Source organism: Macaca mulatta, chromosome 3 (assembly GCF_049350105.2).
Source record: "Macaca mulatta isolate MMU2019108-1 chromosome 3, T2T-MMU8v2.0, whole genome shotgun sequence".
NCBI lineage: Eukaryota > Metazoa > Chordata > Mammalia > Primates > Cercopithecidae > Macaca > Macaca mulatta.
This window is the reverse complement of record NC_133408.1, coordinates 127,290,986-127,309,928: the sequence shown is the minus strand read 5'-3', so window position 1 is coordinate 127,309,928 and position 18,943 is coordinate 127,290,986. Positions and strand designations below refer to the sequence as shown.

The 18,943-nt window shown below is 37.1% G+C and overlaps 1 protein-coding gene across 17 annotated transcripts in view; it reads left to right on the top strand.

Moving 5' to 3' along the window:
* The window catches only part of AKAP9 (A-kinase anchoring protein 9), a 172,792-nt gene that overhangs the window by 126,987 nt on the left and 26,862 nt on the right, over window positions 1–18,943 (top strand). For 12 of the 17 annotated variants that reach the window (XM_028846079.2, XM_077997065.1, XM_077997076.1 and 9 more), the window contains 7 exons: window positions 783–902; window positions 4,358–4,534; window positions 5,197–5,301; window positions 12,141–12,293; window positions 12,980–13,159; window positions 14,672–15,745; window positions 18,380–18,520. In XM_028846079.2, the coding sequence (XP_028701912.2) occupies window positions 783–902; window positions 4,358–4,534; window positions 5,197–5,301; window positions 12,141–12,293; window positions 12,980–13,159; window positions 14,672–15,745; window positions 18,380–18,520 (1,950 nt within the window). The remainder of the gene's footprint in view (window positions 1–782; window positions 903–4,357; window positions 4,535–5,196; window positions 5,302–12,140; window positions 12,294–12,979; window positions 13,160–14,671; window positions 15,746–18,379; window positions 18,521–18,943) is intronic. The other 5 variants (XM_077997073.1, XM_077997071.1, XM_015134121.3 and 2 more) reach the window with 4 other exon arrangements.

Here is an 18,943-nt window from a genome sequence, read left to right as displayed (position 1 = left end):
AAACCTGATATTCTCTTCATAGATCAGAGAATCAGATTCTTACTCATTTTATAACTTTAGGCATAAAACCTAGATTAGGATTCAAGAAACTGATTTTCCAAACAATTTGTTTTATTTATTTTGTTTAATGGCTAAACTAACAGTGGAATTCCTCCTTTGTTCCAAAAAAGGAAATTCATTTTAAGGTGAATATTTTTTCATCCTGTATTTAATATTACTTGAATAAAAAAAGAAATGTACTTCAAATAATATTTAGATACTAATACTTGAAGTTTTGTTGAGGAGCCCAAATAGGTTATATGGCATATAAAAAATAAAATGTTGGCTGGGTGCGGTGGCTCACATGTGTAATCCCAGCACTTTGGGAGGCCGAGGCAGGCGGATCATGAGGTCAGGAGATTGAGACCATCCTGTCTAACACGGTGAAACCCCGTCTCTACTAAAAAATACAAAAAAAATTAGCCGGGCGTGATGGCGGGTGCCATCAGGAGGCTGAGGCAGGAGAATGGCGTGAACCCGGGAGGCGGAGCTTTCAGTGAGCCACGTTTGCACCACTGCACTCCAGCCTGGGCGGCAGAGCGAGACTCCATCTCGAAAAATAAATTAATTAATTAAAATTAAATGTTATCTTTTAAAATTTTTGTGGTTTGGGATACTCATGGTCATCAGTCCTTTGTCTTCAAACAAAACTAACATGTATCTAAAGGGGAAGTAAGAAATAATAGCTTCACTAAATACTGTTTCTTCAGCTACTGTCATTATTATTATTATTAAACTTTTAGGAGCAAGCCATTGATAGAGAACATGAGAGAGACGTATTCCAACAGGAAATACAGAAACTAGAACAGCAACTTAAGGTTGTTCCTCGATTCCAGCCTATCAGTGAACATCAAACTAGAGAGGTAAGAACTTTACTGACATTGCCCACTTTACAGTAATTTGTATCAAGTGTAAAATAAGATGCATATCATTAAAAACTTAAAAGTGGATTCTTTCTGTTGTATGTAAATCTTCAAAATCAGAAAACTTAATATTACTTAAGCAAGAGAAGGTAATTAACCCTAAAAATTGTTGGTATTGAAATTTGGAATAATTTCCACCTGCTTATGTCTTTCCCAATTAAATAAACTCTGTTTTACAATTTCTTTATTCCCATTCCTAACAAAAGTGACCAAAAGAGTTACCTCTGTTCACTCTTTACTTTCCCATTTCCTATTCTGTTATTAGTCCACTCCAGTGAAGTATCCAACCCTTGTTTCTCAGTAGGGTTATACTTTCTACTCCATTTAAATTGTTCTTGTGAAGGTGACCCAGAGCCTGACGGCTATAGCTAATATCCAACTCTGTCTCCATCCTACTCAACCATTCGGAGGCATTTATTGCAGCCTTCTGCCATAAATACTTCCTTCTCTTGGTTTCTGTGACACACCTACTCTGCTGGTCTCTATCCTCTAGTCTTTGTTTCTCCTTTTCCTACCCAACATAAATGATGGAGTGCCCCAAAACTTACACTTGGGCCTCTTCTTATTTCCTATTTGTAGCCTCTTCCCAGGCAGTCGTATATAAATGACTCCAAGTCTGTATTTTCATCTGTGACATCTCTGTTAAGCTCCAGAATTGGATATCCAGTGCCTACTCTGTCTCTGCTTAGATGTCTCAAAATTAACATGTCCAAAAGAGAGTCTTGATTCCTGATTAGCCACAACCAGAGAAAGACAAGCATAAAACATTTTCCTTCTTCATCTCAGTAAATTCTGTTCCTTCTAACCTGCCCCATTGCTGAGAACTAGAATCAGCCTTGATTCCCCTCTTTTTCTCAACCCCTACTTCCAACACATTGATGGGTCAGATTGCACTACATCTTTCTGTTCTTTGCACTTTTGTTCATCCTTCTAAATCCCAGTTGTCATTTGTTTGCCTGGATCCCTGTGGTAGCCTCTTAACCAGTCTCCTGCTTCTCCTTTTTCACCCCAACTACCTATTTTCCTCATAGAAACATAGTCAAAACTCCACATTTACCAAATGAATGCTACATAAATGAGAGAGGATTCATTGTATGAATACCTAAAGATGGCTTGTCATGGTGATAAAGACATTGTGTTTAGCGTAAGGCAATCCCAGTTTGTATCACGGCTCTGCCATTTACTAGGTAATGACAATAACTACGTCAGTTAACCTCTGAAATCTCTGTTAATTCATTTCTAAAATAGAGATCATAATAGCACCCACATCATAGGAGTGTTGAGCTGGCACATAGTGAACACTTTAGTATTATTTCTGAAAACAATTTTTATTTTGAATGTAATTTCTGAACAGTTTAGTGGGTTTCATTTCTCTTAAAAGAAAACCAAAGAAGTACAGAGTGCCTATAAACTCCTTGTAATAAAATGTTATCTACTAGAGTAGTACAAAAGTTATCAGTCTCCACAGTTTCTAGTTATTGCCCCATTTCTGACAAACATATTTTCGGCTTTTAAAAAATAGTCATTTAGGGACTGGGCGCGGTGGCTCAAGCCTGTAATCCCAACACTTTGGAAGGCCGAGGCGGGTGGATCACAAGGTCAGGAGATCGAGACCATCCTGGCTAACACGGTGAAACCCCATCTCTAATAAAAAAATACAAAAAATAAGCCGGGCACGGTGGCAGGCGCCTGTAGTCCCAGCTACTTGGGAGGCTGAGGCAGGAGAATGGCGTGAACCCGGGAGGCGGAGCTTGCAGTGAGCCGAGATCGAGCCACTGCACTCCAGCCTGGGCGACAGAGCGAGACTGCGTCTCAAAAAAAAAAAAAAGTAGTCATTTATTGTAGTTCAAAGAATATTTAACCTGTCATTTCCTATTATGTCGTTTTCTTTTACTTGAAAGGTTGGCCTGCTTCACTCATGAAACTTTTAAGAAACTAACAAAGATGTGCATGTTTGATTTTTTTTTTTCTGTTGCACCATTTTATTGTACCTACATTGTTGCCTTTTTTTTTTTTTACCTTACTCCAAATCTTAATCAACTTATTAAAGTTTCTCCTCAGCAACTTTTTTTTTCCTTTTTTTTCTTTTTTTCTTTAAAACCAACTGCATGTATCAGTGGCTTTATTGCTATCATCCTTGAACCTGAAATTATAGTTAAGCTTACATTCTTTTAGTGTTCTGAGAAATAACTGTCGTTTTTTAGATAATTTCCTCGGAATATTTCACTGAAAAGAAAAAGTAGAATTTTACTTTATTTCTTACCATCACATGTTGCTTTTTTTAAAGTAAGCTTTCCTTCCTCACTTTCCTTACAGTACTACTAATCCTTCCTGTATTCTTCTGTCACAGAACCATTCACTTGAAGGGATCTCCATATTATTCTTAGGGAATAGGTCTTGGCACACATCATTATTTTGGTTAAAGGAGAAACGAAGACTAGAGACACTTAGGGAAACCCTCAAGGTGCGCAGATCCCTCTCACTCCCCTTCATCCTTGTCTTTTTCCTGGGCTGATGGAATGTATAGATTGAAAAAGCTTTCCCAATGACTGTTTTCAAAATATAGTCCATAAAAGATTTATTTAGGTCATTTTATCTCATACAAGAGTAAATCAGTACTCTACAAATTTCTCATCTTTATTAGGATTTAGTGTGGTTGTGCCATTAGATAATTCAGCCTTATGAAAAATGCATTTTTCCCCTCTTCCTAGGTGGAGAAAGTGTTAGTCTTAAGAGAAAGAACTTTTTTTAAAGGATTACTTGAAAGCAATATTATTTGTGATCTACTAGCATTGCTTAATTTTTTCAACTTGTAAAATGTCACCTTTGTTGAAGACAATAGTTGCTATCTTTATACAAAGTGAAATTAGCATAACATTTAAAAATGCTTTTTGGAAAGAAAATTTTTGAAGTGAAGATATGTTTTATATGCATTGAGTATTCTTTAAAATGCTTGAGAGAAGTGTTTCAGATTTCAGATATTTTGAATTTTGTAATATTTGCATTATACTTACCTATCCAGCAGCCTAATTTGAAATGTGAAATGCTCCAATGAGCATTTCCTTTGAGCATGATATCAGTGCTCAAAATGTTTCAAATTTTGACCTAGGCTTGTTGGTGTGCATCTGTAGTCCCAGCTACTCAGGAGGCTGATGCAAGATCGCTTGAGCCCAGGAGTTTGAGGCTGTAGTGCATGATGATCGTGCCTGTAAATAGCCACTGCATTCCAGCCTGGGCAACATAATAAGACTCCATTTGTTAAACAGACAAACAAAAAAGTTTCAGATTTTGTAGCATTTTGGATTGTAGATATCCAAAATGAGAGGTAACTCAACGTATACTAACTAGCTTGCTGAAATTTTTTTTAATTAAATTTTTTGCCTCTTATATTTCAGGTTGAACAGTTAACAAATCATCTGAAGGAAAAAACAGACAAATGCAGTGAGCTTTTGCTCTCTAAAGAGCAGCTTCAAAGGGATATACAGGAAAGGAATGAAGAAATAGAGAAACTGGAGTTCAGAGTAAGAGAACTGGAGCAGGCGCTACTTGTGAGTGCAGATACTTTTCAAAAGGTGTGGCATTTTATTTGGGCTAACTTTATTAAGTGTTTTAATGAAGAATGCTCTTAAATTAATTTGTCAACTTCTTTAGGTATTATTACATAATATGTTTATGTCTCTGTTGACATCATAACCATTTCTGTTTGTTCTTATTTCCAAATGTTGCTTGCATGTCAGTCCTGAGAAGGGAAGAGTTTTTTGTTGTTGTTGTTGTTTTGTTTTTTTGAGACCTAGTTTCGCTCTTGTTGCCCAGTGTGGAGTGCAATGGTGCAACCTCAGCTCACCACTACCTCCGCCTCCTCAGTTCAAGTGATTGTTCTGCCTCAGCCTCCCAAGTTGCTGGTATTACAGGCATGAGCCACCACACCCAGCTGATTTTGTATTTTTAGTAGAGATGGGGTTTCTCCATTTTGGTCAGGCTGGCCTCAAACTCCCAACCTCAGGTGATCCACCTGCCTCAGCTTCCCAAGTGCCAGGATTACAGGCTTGAGCCACTGTGCCTGACCAACTTTTTAATTATTCGCTAATTAGAAGTACACTTTCTACTTCTAATTGGAGAAACAGGATTGCTGCTTCTCAAAAAAAACAAAACAAAACAAAAAAACAAAAACAAAAAAACTAGATAATCAGGATTTAGTTTATGAAATTTTGAGAAAATTTTTACATATTTAAAGGTAGAGGACCGAAAACAGTTTGGAGCTGTAGAAGCTAAACCAGAATTGTCCCTAGAAGTACAACTGCAGGCTGAGCGAGATGCCATAGACAGAAAGGAAAAAGAGGTAAGGAGTTTATTTTTAAATGACACAGTGTGGTTTGAATTATTTTAAATCAGTTACCTTGAAAATATTATTTGAACTGAATGGAGTTTATGATCTAAAACCACAGTCGAGGCTGTTTGTCAGCTCAGTGCCAAAACTGACCTTGAACAAGGCAGTAAACATGTGAGTAAGCTGATGGGAAAGAAGAGTGCTCCAGATGGAATAGCCAGTGTAAAGGCCTCGAAGCAGGACGAAGTTCAGAGGAACAGGAAGAAGGCCAACTTAGCAGGCATGTAGAGGGTGGAGAAACATAGTAGTGTTAGGACAAAAGGCAATATCCGTTTTCTCATAACCATAGAATAGATACTGAATTATTGCTGCTTTGCTGTGTGGTTTTTTTTTATTATTATTATATTGCCCCGGGAGATTATAGTGCTATTTTACAATATACAGAATATGTTCTTAAAACAAAAGAGTAATAGTAAATTTCTTTAATAGTAAAACAATTATATAAAGTTCTCCTTTGTTTCTCTGCCCCTTCTTCCAAAAAACTAAAACTTTACTTTCAGAACAGTGGTCACTTCAGCTTCCTAATGTATAACTTACTTAAGCCTTTGTCTACAAATAGTTTTTTAAAAACATGTCCTACTCTACATTGTCTAGCTATATCTTATCATTTAAAATGTTTAAAATTTTTTAAATTACATTTTTGTCTCTAATATTCTCAGGACACTTACTATATTTTAACAAATAGTTATGAACTTAAGCTGCTTTGAAAAATATAAGAATGATTTCGATATCAGCTAAAACTGTAGCTCAGAAAACTTGTAGATTAGAGGAGAAAAAAGGCATCTATGTAAGTGACTATAGTTGAAATCATTTCCATAAGAAGGATTATTTTCTCACTATCACATAATACTGAGTAATGTTTATCTGAGAGGCTCTTATTTATTTTGATTTTTGATTTTTTTGTGGGAGGTGGGGAGCACTTTTGTTTATATGTAACTATTTCTGTGTTTCATAGAGTTAACATTTAAAGATTTCCCTTAAACTGAGTAAAGTAATTATATGTTACCTAAAAAGACAGACCTTCTAAACTGTACCCAAAGCAATGATAGTTGACTGTGGATAGTTGATTAACCTTACTGATTTTATATTTTTATTATCTTTTGAATATAATATAGCACTGCTATCTTGAATTAAGTATCTAATAACTGTCTACCTTTTACTCAGAATCAGAGTTGTTCAAAACTATGAGAAACTTTAGAGGGCATCTGTCAACTGACTAATGTTTTTTACAGATAAGGAGAGAAGCAGTCAATGAGTAAGTGGTTAAACTGACAGCTGACCCTAATAACAGTAACAAGTACTTTATCAAAACCCATTCACCTGCCGGTAACTGGAGACTGAGAGACAGGAATATAGAGTTAAAATGTCTTTTATTGAAAATAACCTCTTAAGCATTTTTCCCCAGAAACTAGGCAAATGCTTTTAGATATCTGATGGAGTATAAAAATAAGATGTCCCTATGTATCATGGTATTTGAGATACTTTACTCTGAGAACCCAAATTTGTATAAAACACTTTTAAGTTTATTAGAAATTTAGAAATGCAGGATGAATAAAAAGAGAAGAAAACTGCAAAAGAAAGGAGTTTTAGAATTATAGGAGGAGGTAGTAAATGGGGAAAGGATTAGAAGGATTTTAGAAAAAGATACATTCAATAGGTTTTAGCTCTCTGTAGAGCTAATGAGATCTAGCTTACAGTTCACAATAATAAATAATAATAGTTAATTTTGTTGGCCTCTGTAATTAGACAGTACTAAGTATTTTAAATGCCCTTTTACCATTAATACTTACACTCTTCCCCAGGACAGGCTCTGTTTTCTCCATTTTACAGATGTGTAAACTGAGCCTTAAGAAAGGTTAAATAACTTGATCATGGTCACACCTTAAGTGGTTGAAAAGGAGTTCCACTCAGATTTCTGTGAGTCTGAAGCCCTTGTGATACTATACTGCCAAAGCATTGGGGCCTGTTTTGTCTTGTTGGTGAGAAGTATTAAAGACTGCCATTCAACATTTAGTGAGCTCTTAATGTACGTGTAGCACCAGTATCCAATTGTAAAACCAGCACTGGACATCAAGGAATCTACTGTGTAATTAAGGAGACATATGTACATTTGAAAGAGATAAAAATACGTTTTAAAAAAGAAAACAGGCCAGGCGCGGTGGCTCACGTCTGTAATCCCAGCACTTTGCGAGGCTGAGGCGGGCGGATCACTAGGTCAGGAGATCGAGACCATCCTGGCTAACACAGTGAAAGCCCATCTCTACTAAAAATACAAACGAACAAACAAACAAAGCCAGGCGTGGTGGCGGGCGCCTATAGTCCCAGCTACTTGGGAGGCCAAAGCAGCAGAATGGTGTGAACCCAGGAGGTGGAGCTTGCAGTGAGCCAAGATCCTGTCACTGCACTCCAGCCTCGGTGACAGAGCGAGACTCCGTCTCAAAAAAAAAAAGAAAACAAAAATAGATGCAAATTAATCCAAATATTAATTTCAATTATTAGATAAATTAAACAAGATTAAAACAAATATTTACCAGCCTCTGTTTTTAAATCTTAATGTTCTTCTGGTTGTGGGTGGTTGTAGGCTCAATAATGAGAGAGCCTCCTGGTGCTAAACTAGAGGCTGACTGAACAAGAGGAAAGAATGTCCCATAGTGTCATTTGGGGGACTTGAAGTCTCTGATATGATGCCTGAACTTCAGCTACTTAGAATAGGAAAGTTAGTGCTTTAGACCAGTGCATTTCAAACTTCAATGCACATGCGAATCACCCAGGGATCTTGTTAAAACACAAGTCTTATACAAAAATTAACTCCAGACAGATTAAAGACTAAGACCTAAAACCATAAAAACCCTAGAAGAAAACCTAGACAATACCATTCAGGACATAGGCATGGGCAAAGACTTCATGACTTAAAAACCAAAGCAATGACAACAAAAGCCAAAATTGACAAATGGGATCCAATTAAATGAAAGAGCTTCTGCACAGCAAAAGAAACTATCATCAGAATGAACAGGCAACCTACCGAATGGGAGAGAATTTTTGCAGTCTATCCGTCTGACAAAGGGCTAATATCCAGAATCTATGAAGAACTTAAACAAATTTACAAGAAAAAAACAACCCCATCAAAAAGTGGACAAAGGATATGAACAGATACTTCTCAAAAGAAGACGTTTGTGTGACCAACAAACATATGAAGAAAAGCTCATCATCACTGGTCATTAGAGAAATGCAAATCAAAACCACAATGAGATACCATCTCATGCCAGTTAGAATGGTGATCATTAAAGAGGAAACAACAGATGCTGGAGAGGATGTGGAGAAATAGGAACGCCTTTACACTGTTGGTGGGAGTGTAAATTAGTTCAACCATTGTAGAAGACAGTGTGGCGATTCCTCAAGGATCTAGAACCAGAAATACCTTTTGACCCAGCAATGCCATTACTGGGTATATACCCAAAGGATTATAAATCATTCTACTATAAAGACACATGCACACACATGTTTATTGCAGCACTGTTCACGATAGCAAAGACTTGGAACCAACTCAAATGCCCATCAATGATAGACTGGATAAAGAAAGTGTGGCACATATACACCATGGAATACTATGCAGCCATAAAAAAGGATGGGTTCATGTCCTTTGCAGGGACATGGATGAAGCTGGAAACCATCATTCTCAGCAAACTAACATGGGAACAGAAAACCAAACACCACATGTTCTCACTCATAAGTGGGAGCTGAACAATGAGAACACATGGACAGAGAGAGAGGAACATCAGACACTGGGGCCTTTCAGGTGGTGAGGGGCTAAGGAGGGGATAGCATTAGGAGAAATACCTAATGTAGATGACAGATTGATGGGTGCAGGAAACCACGATGGCACATGTATACCTATGTAATAAACCTGTGCATCCTGCACATGTATCCCAGAACTTAAAGTATAATTTTTTAAAAAAGATTAAAAAGGAATATATAATAGAGTTCATTTCCTATCTGATTACTGTAAAACAATAAAATGAGTCAAAAGTTAAAAAAATAAAATAAAACACAAGTCTGGGGTGTGACATGGCATTTTGCACACCCAACATGCTCCCACATGATGCCAACTCTACTGCTCTTAAGACCACACTTTGAATAGCAAGGCTTCATGTCACAAAGTTAACAGTTTGGTCATAAACTGTTGTATAAAAAAAGGAAATTTCATATGAGGTAGGGCAGCAATTTGAACTTAAATAACTATTTATGTGTTGATTTTAAAATAATACCTTGTCATCAGAGTAGTTATAGAAATGTAGGAATAGTTGTAAGTACTATGTGAGATCACTTTGAAGAAGATATAATCATTACAGTTTCCAACAACCTGATAATTATTTATGTTCAGTCATTAAATGTATTTCAGTGTCTACTGAGTTTAATAACCAGTGTTACAGAAAAATTTTTAAGTGTAAGTCTTAGACATTAGTTATTAGAAGCAGGATAAGTGATAGTTTAGAGTGGAAGATTCAGAGATAAATTCCCAGGTTCAAAAGCTGGCTTCTCCACATACTTACCATGTGGCCTCAAAGCAAATTACTCCTCTCTGTGACGTCCATCCTCATCTCTAAAATGGGGATACTCAGAACAGATCTCATAAGGTTGTTACAGGGTTTTAAGAAATAATACATATAAAGCACTTTGTACAGTGCTTAGCAGTAAACTCTTTACAAGTGATGGCTATTACTACTAGTATTGATACTGTTTAGGAAATACTAAGCTAACTGGTTTTTAAGGATTTGTCAGTGTTCAGATATGGTTCTCAGTATGTGATTTGTTAGTGTGTAATCAGCGATGCCCTCTTTCAGTTTCTAAGGCAGTAAATGATTTATAGGCTGCTTTCTGAGCCACTTGTCACTAAGTGCTGCTGAGGACAGGCTCTGTTGCCTTAGATAACAGAGATGCTCCTGCATCTTAGTTTGCTTTTTGACCAGCAGTTTTGATCATGAGGTAAATACACATTTGGAAATCATTCATTCACTTTGTATTAAGTAGCAACAAACCAGTGAGCTAAATGAATATTACTGTCATCAACCAAAACCAATTTTTAAACATAAAAATAACTGAAGGGGGCCAGCCCCTCCACACCTGTGGGTATTTCTCATCAGGTGGGACGAGAGACTGAGAAAAGAAAGAAGACACAGAGACAAAGTATAGAGAAACAACAATGGGCCCAGGGGACCAGTGCTCAGCATACAGAGGACCCACGCCGGCACTGGTCTCTGAGTTCCCTTAGTATTTATTGATCGCTATCTCTACTATCTCGATGAGGGGATGTGGCAGGACTATAGGGTAATGGTGGGAAGAGGGTCAGCAGGAAAACGTGTGAGCAAAGGTCTCTGTGTCATAAATAAGTTTAAGGAAAGGTGCTGTGCCTTGATGTGCATGTAGTCCAGATTTATGTTTGACTTTACACAAGCGCCTCAGTGCAGTAAAGAGCAGTATTGCCGCCAGCATGTCTCACGTCCAGCCATAAGGCGGTTTTCTCCTATCTCAGTAAATAGAATGTATGATCGGATTTTATACCAAGACATTCCATTCCCAGGGACAAGCAGGAGACAGATGCCTTCCTCTTATCTCAACTGCAAAGAGGCCTTCCTCTTTCACTAATCCTCTTCAGCACAGACCCTACATGGGTGTCGGGCTGGGGAATCATCAGGTCTTTCCCTTCCCACAAGGCTGTATCTCAGGCTGTCTCAGTGGGGAGAAACCTTGGACAATACCCAGGCTTTCTTGGGCAGAGGTCCCTGCAGCTTTCCGCAGTGCATTGTGTCCCTGGGTACTCGAGACTGGAGAATGGCGATGAGTTTTACCAAGCATACTGCCTGCAAACACATTTTTAACAAAGCACATCCTGCACAGCCCTAAATCCATTAAACCTTGAGTCAACACAGCACATGCTTCTGCAAGCACAGGGTTGGGGCTAGCGTTACAGATTAACAGCATCTCAAGGCAGAAGAATTTTTCTTAGTACAGAACAAAATGGAGTTTATTTTGTCTTCTTCTTTCTACATAGACACAGTAACAGTCTGATCTCTCTCATTCCCCTACAAATAACTAATTCTTAATATTCATCATTCATTTCAGTCTCTAACCATCAAAAAGCAGTTGCTTTACCATTATTGATAATCCATCCTCAAAATGATTAAATAAATTTCTGTTGTCCTACCTATAGGAGCTATCTAATTTTCTCCTGAATTGTGTAATTCATTTTCTCTAAGGTTTTTGTAAATCAGACCTAAGGATCTCTTGGTCTTAGTTTCTATCTTGGCTTCCTTCTGCTTAACAAGCCACATGGCAGCCAGGCCTTTTAGTGAGTTAATTAGATATTTTTGGACTACATTCAGTCTTATACGGTGGCTAACAAAACAATTCTACAGCTTTTCTAGGCCTTTTGATAGCAAATAAATGTAACATAAACTAAGATTTAATATGTGGATTCTTTCCCTTCCTCCTATGACTCCTTTCTGCTTCAGGAGAAGATACTTACATAGGAAATGGCTCCTTTTATCCTTTCTCAGAAGGTTTCCTCTCTGCTTTACATAGGACAGTTTAAGGGTGGCCAGTTTGAGCATGTCTAGGAACCACACAGGTAACACAGGTTATACCTGGCTTAGAAAAACCACATTCTTTTATTCTTATGACTCATGTTTTAAGCATGCATACTTTGTAAAGCAAATATAACACTCTTCATTTTATCTTGATAAATAAACATTTGTATAAACATCTTTTCTCTTTTGATAATTTTGATATTAAAGATTACAAACTTAGAAGAGCAATTAGAACAGTTTAGAGAAGAACTGGAAAATAAGAATGAAGAAGTTCAACAATTACATATGCAATTAGAAATACAGAAAAAGGAATCTACTACCCGCCTACAAGAACTTGAACAAGAAAACAAATTATTTAAGGTAATTAGTTTAGAAAAACTTTTATCTGTAAATAAGTCATAGTTTCAGTCCTATATTGCTTTATTATTATTATTTTTTTTTTTTTTTTTTTTTTTTTTTGAGACTGAGTCTCACTCTGTTACCCAGGCTGGAGTGCAATGATGTGATCTCGGCTCATTGCAAGCTCTGCCTCCCAGGTTCAAGCGATTCTCCTGCCTCAGCCTCCCGAGTAACTGGGACTACAGGCGTGTGCCACCATGCCTGGTGGCATTTTTGTATTTTCAGTAGAGATGGGGTTTCTCTGTGTTAGCCAGGACACTCTTGATCTCCTGACCTCATGATCTGCCTGCCTTGGCCTCCCAAAGTGCTGGGATTACAGGCGTGAGCCACCACACCTGGTCCCTATATTGCTTTATTAAGCATTTGGTAAATCCAGCTGTTAAATAATACTCAACAGATGGACATTAACAGGTAGACACATTTGCATAGAACTTATTTTCAGCCCAACCTGAACATTTGAATTCATCATAAGTGAAAATTTTGGGATCATTTATCAAAATAGTTTAAGAATTATTGATTTACAATAACCATATGCTATCTCTGATTGTATTCATTTGTATGTTATAGGCTCTGTTTTCTTTTGTAATTATGTTCTGAAAATGATGTGTAATGATTATTCCAACTGTGATAATTATTTTTGTTCCTAGGATGACATGGAGAAACTGGGACTTGCCATAAAGGAATCTGATGCTGTGTCTACTCAAGACCAACATGTACTATTTGGGAAATTTGCCCAAATAATACAGGAAAAAGAGGTAGAAATTGACCAATTAAATGAACAAATTATGAAACTCCAGCAGCAACTTAAAATTACGACAGATAACAAGGTATACTCATTTAAAATTGATTATGAAATTAATATGAGCCAGAGTTTTAAAGGGCTAAATGGTTATAATGTTGCTCTCCATTGAATTTAAAAAACAAACCAATTTTATTTTATTCTTTTTTTTTTTTTTTTTGAGACGGAGTCTCGCTCTGTCGCCCAGGCTGGAGTGCAGTGGCCGGATCTCAGCTCACTGCAAGCTCCGCCTCCCGGGTCTATGCCATTCTCCTGCCTCAGCCTCCCGAGTAGCTGGGACTACAGGCGCCCGCCACCTCACCTGGCTAGTTTTTTGTATTTTTTAGTAGAGACGGGGTTTCACCGTATTTAGCCAGGCTGGTCTCGATCTCCTGACCTTGTGATCCGCCCGTCTCGGCCTCCCAAAGTGCTGGGATTACAGGCTTGAGCCACCGCGCCCGGCCTCAATTTTATTTTATTCTATTTCATTTATTTTGAGACGGCGTCTCACTCTGTCGCCCAGGCTGAAGTCCAGTGGCACAACCTCGACTCACTACAACCTCCGCCTCCTAGGTTCAAGCGATTCTCCTGCCTCAGCCTCCCGAGTAGCTGGGATTACAGGCACCCACCACCCCACCTGGCTAATTTTTGTATTTTTAATAGAAATGGGGTTTCACCATGTTGACCAGGCTGATCTCTAACTCCTGATGTCAGGTGATCCACCCACCTCAGCCTCCCAAAGTGCTGGGATTACAGGCATGAGCCACCACACCTGGCCCACTTCTCTTTTAATTCATTAATTTTAATTTATTAAGACACATTGGTGGCCAGGCACAGTGGCTCACACCTGTAATCTTTATACTTTAGGAAGCCTAGGTGGGCGGATTGCTTGGGCCCAGGAGTTCAAGACCAGCCTGGGCAACATGGTGAAACTTTGTCTCTACAAAAAATATGAAAATTAACTGGACATGGTGGCATACCACCTGTAGTCCCAGCTGCCGTGAGCCATGATCATGCCACTGCACTCCAGCCTGAGTGACAGAGTGAGACCCTGTCTCAAAAAGAAAAAAAAAAAAAGCAAAGACACATTGGCTTAATAATTTATATGTATTTTTCTCCCCTCCTAATATTGTCATAGGATTTTAATGTTTTTCAGAAAGGCTCTGTGACTTAGATTTTATCATATTATTCTAACCAAATCTATTATAAATTCTAATATTTAATATGAGTTAAGTAAGGTAATTACCTTTGGTCCCATCGGTTGTAGCCTTTATTTCCTTACTTCATCCTTTTCCATTAAGAAGTATTGATATTGACTATTTTCCTAATAGGGAATCAGCAACTAAAAGCTTATATTACTTTATACTTAACAGAACTTTCTGGGCCTTGTTTGATATGATGGGGCAGATATTGGTCTATAATGAAATTAAGGTAGTATGTCTGAGAAGTAGTATATTATTTTTGTGTGTGATCATCTCTTTGAGGTACTGCCCTAAAATAAAGTAAAATTTTCAAAATATAAATACATATATATTATGTATGTTACCTTTTTCATTAATAGGTTATTGAAGAAAAAAATGAACTGATAAGGGATCTTGAAACCCAGATAGAATGTTTGATGAGTGATCAAGAATGTGTGAAGAGAAATAGAGAAGAAGAAATAGAGCAGCTCAATGAAGTGATTGAAAAACTTCAACAGGAATTGGCAAATATTGGACAGAAGACACTAGTGGATGCTCATTCCCTCCCAGAAGAAGCAGACAGTTTAAAACATCAATTGGATATGGTTATAGCTGAAAAGCTGGCTTTGGAACAGCAAGTAGAAACCACTAATGAAGAAATGACCTTCACGAAAAATATACTTAAAGAAACCAATTTTAAAATGAATCAGCTAACACAGGAATTATTCAGCTTAAAGAGAGAACGTGAAAGTATGGAAAAGATTCAAAGTATACCAGGGAAAAGTGTTAACATGGCCATAGATGATCTGAGCAAAGACAAACCTGAACTGGAAGTAGTCCTTACAGAGGATGCTCTTAAATCCTTAGAAAATCAGACATACCTCAAATCTTTTGAAGAAAATGGCAAAGGTTCCATAATTAATTTGGAAACAAGGTTGCTACAACTTGAGAGCACTGTTAGTGCAAAGGACTTAGAACTTACCCAGTGTTATAAACAAATAAAAGACATGCAAGAACAAGGCCAGTCTGAAATAGAAGTGCTTCAAAAGAAGATTCTAAATCTACAGAAAATACTTGAAGAAAAAGTGGCTGCTGCTCTTGTGAGTCAAATCCAACTTGAGGCAGTTCAGGAATATGCAAAGTTCTGTCAAGATAATCAAACAATTTCATCAGAACCTGAAAGAACAAATATTCAGAATTTAAATCAACTAAGAGAAGATGAGTCAGGGTCAAATATATCAGCATTAACCTTGAGAATATCAGAATTAGAAAGCCAGCTTGTTGAAATGCATACTAGTTTGATTTTAGGAAAAGAACAAGTAGAAATTGCAGAAAAAAATGTTTTAGAAAAAGAAAAGAAGCTGCTAGAACTACAGAAGCTATTGGAGGGCAATGAGAAAAAACAGGGAGGGAAAGAAAGGAAAAGAAGCCCTCAAGATTTTGAAGTTCTCAAGGTTGGTTTTGTATTTGATTATTTTCACTTAAGTACTCCTAAGTTAATTGCTAATTTACTAAATATGGTGTTCTGTTTACATCTAGCAATTTATACAAAAGGATTTTTATAAAAATATACCACTTATAAAAAATACGCTGTTGTTAAAAGAAAAACTAGGCTGGGTGCAGTGGCTCACGCCTGTAATCCCAGCACTTTGGGAGGCAGAGGTGGGTGGATCACCAGGTCAGGAGGTCGAGACCATCCTGGCTGACACGGTGAAACCCCATCTCTACTAAAAATACAAAAAATTAGCCGGGCATGGTGATGGGCATCTGTAGTCACAGTTACTCAGGAGGCTGAGGCAGGAGAATGGCGTGAACCCAGGAGGCAGAGCTTGCATGAGCCAAGATCACGCCACTGCACTCCAGCCTGAGCAACAGAGCAAAACTCCATCTCAAAAAAAAAAAAAAAAAGAAAAGAAAAACTAGACAAACTAAATTTACGAGAGTTTATTTGAACAAAAAAGGATTCATGAATTGGGTAGCACTCAGAACCAGAGGAGTTTCACGAATCTCTTTTGTGCAACAGTGGCCGGTGAATATTTATAGACAGAACTACCAAATAAAGTACAGTTACAGCTAGGTGTTTGCCTTATTTGGACCCGGTCTGCTCAGTTGACTGCTTGTCATTCGCTAAGAGTAGCTGTTTATTATACTCCTAAGATAATGTTTTCCATTTACATACTCCTAAGTTAGGTTTACGTACTCCTAAGTTAGGTTGCAATTCCTTACATAGGAACTCAAGATACAGAGAGAGCCTCAGGCCAAATTTAACTTAACATTGTGTAGTCATATCATTATCACTAAAATAATGGATACAGACTGTATTTTGTAATCTTCAAATGTGATGTTTATTTCATGAACATCATCATTAAATGGAGCAGTCAGAAGAAACTAAGAAACATTAACTTTAGCAAATGTCCTCTAGGACTTGTGGGGATTTTTTTCTTAATTTCCTTCTAATATGCATGTTATGTTATCATTCCTTTTAAGTAATAATAAGTATGAAAATATATTAGGATTGACAAAGAATGCAGACTTTACAGAAAAAATCTATTATTTAATAACATCTACTGAATTAATGTGTGGGTGACATATTTTACAAATTTTTTTTTTTTCTCGAGACAGAGTCTTGCTCTGTTGCCCAGGCTGGAGTGCAGTGGTGTGACGTCAGCTCACTGCAGCCTCCACCTTCTGGGTTTCCAGCGATTCTCCTGCCTCAGCCTCCCAGGTGGCTGGGATTACAGACATGCCACACCACACCAGGCTAAATCTTTTTTGTATTTTTTTTTTTTTTTTTTTAGTAGAGACGAAGTTTCTGCATGTTAGCCAGGCTGGTCTCAAATTCCTGGCCTCAACTGATCCGCCTGCCTCAGCCTCCCAAAGTGCTAGGATTACAGGTGTTAGCCACCACGCCCGGCCAACTTTTACAAATTTTATACCTGATAATAGATTTCATCTGTTTTAAGTAAAAATGCATAGTTGACCTCTGTAAGTTTACTTATGTGAAGATCTGAAATCATAGTTCTCTATTATAGATAGGATAAGAGCTTTTTTTCCCTCCAAATTCTCACCTTATAAATTTATAACTTTGAGTAGCAGAACTTCAGTCTTCTCTAAACACCAGGAGATTAACTGATAAATCACAATTATTTAATTATATAATGTATTTTGCAAAGAATAATAATTACCTGGCTTTTTCCTCCTTCATTGGAACTAAATTACTCTAAGTTATAAATAATTAAAATAGTAATATAACTTTCTTTTTTTTTTTGGAGACAGAGTCTTACTCTGTTGCCCAGGCTGAAGTGTAGTGGCACGGTTTGACTCACTGCAACCTCTCCCTCCTGAGCAGCTGGGACTACAGGCATGCACTACCACACCTGGCTAATTTTTGTATTTTTTGTAGAGACAGTTTTGCCATGTTGAGGCCAGTAGACTGGCCTCGAACTCCTGACCTCAAGTGATCTACCTGTCTCAGCCTCTCAAAGTGCTGGGATTACAGGCATGAGTCATCATGCCTTGCCTAAAATAGTAATACTTTCCATGTATGAGTTCTAAGAAATATCTTAGTTACACTTGGTTTCTTTTGACGAAAGTGCTATAAATATGAAGAACTTTTTGAATGGTAATAAAGAATATTTTCACTAATAATTTATAAATTTTTCGGATGTATATGAATGACATTATTTGCCTTTTATTCCCAGAAAATCATTCTTTTTTTGTTTGTTTGTTTTGTTTTGTTTTACATTCTCTTTTTTTTTTTCTTTTTTTTTTTTCTTTTTTTTTTTTATATTATTATACTTTAAGTTCTAGGGTACATGTGCATAACGTGCAGGTTTGTTACATATGTATACTTGTGCCATGTTGCTGTGCTGCACCCATCAACAAGAAGAAAATCATTATCTCAAGAATATAAGATGATGGTTCTGAAAAAGCTTCTGTGTTTTTGGAAAGAGCATTGATTTGTTGCAACTCCTTTTATCTGTAGGCAGTCATTCTTTGGGTAGTTTTATTAGAATGTATAAGTGCCTTGAATTTAGCTGTATTTTTTTTAAAAGTATGTGTTTCTTATGTTTTCCGCTGTCATTCAGACAACTACTGAGCTATTTCATAGCAATGAGGAAAGTGGATTTTTAAATGAACTCGAGGCTCTTAGAGCTGAATCGGTGGCTACTAAAGCACAACTTACCGGTTATAAAGAAAAGACTGAAAAACTTCAAGGAGAGCTTTTGGTAAGATAAGTAACATACCTCCTAATTCACTCATTTCTACCTATCTTAATTGCATTTCAAAGTATATACTCATCTGTAGCAAATCAAGTTCCATAACTTAAAAACTAGATAAAAAGTATTTTGTGGATTTGATGAAAACTTTCATTGTTGTAAATTTCTTTACCAACATCTTCTTGCTTGGTTTTCCTGGGGATCTTTGTTAGGAGGATACTTTTCATTTCCATTCTGTTAATGAAGGAGTAGAAAGTTGTTAAAGAGGACTGTGTATCCCATGAGAACCAAAAGTAGAAGCTGATAAAATTATTTCACTTTTATAGTAATCTATGACCATACATACATACAAATATATATATGTAAACTATGAGTGTTTCTAAAATGTTTTTCCTACTACTCTGAGGAAAATGAACATATAATCATGAATTA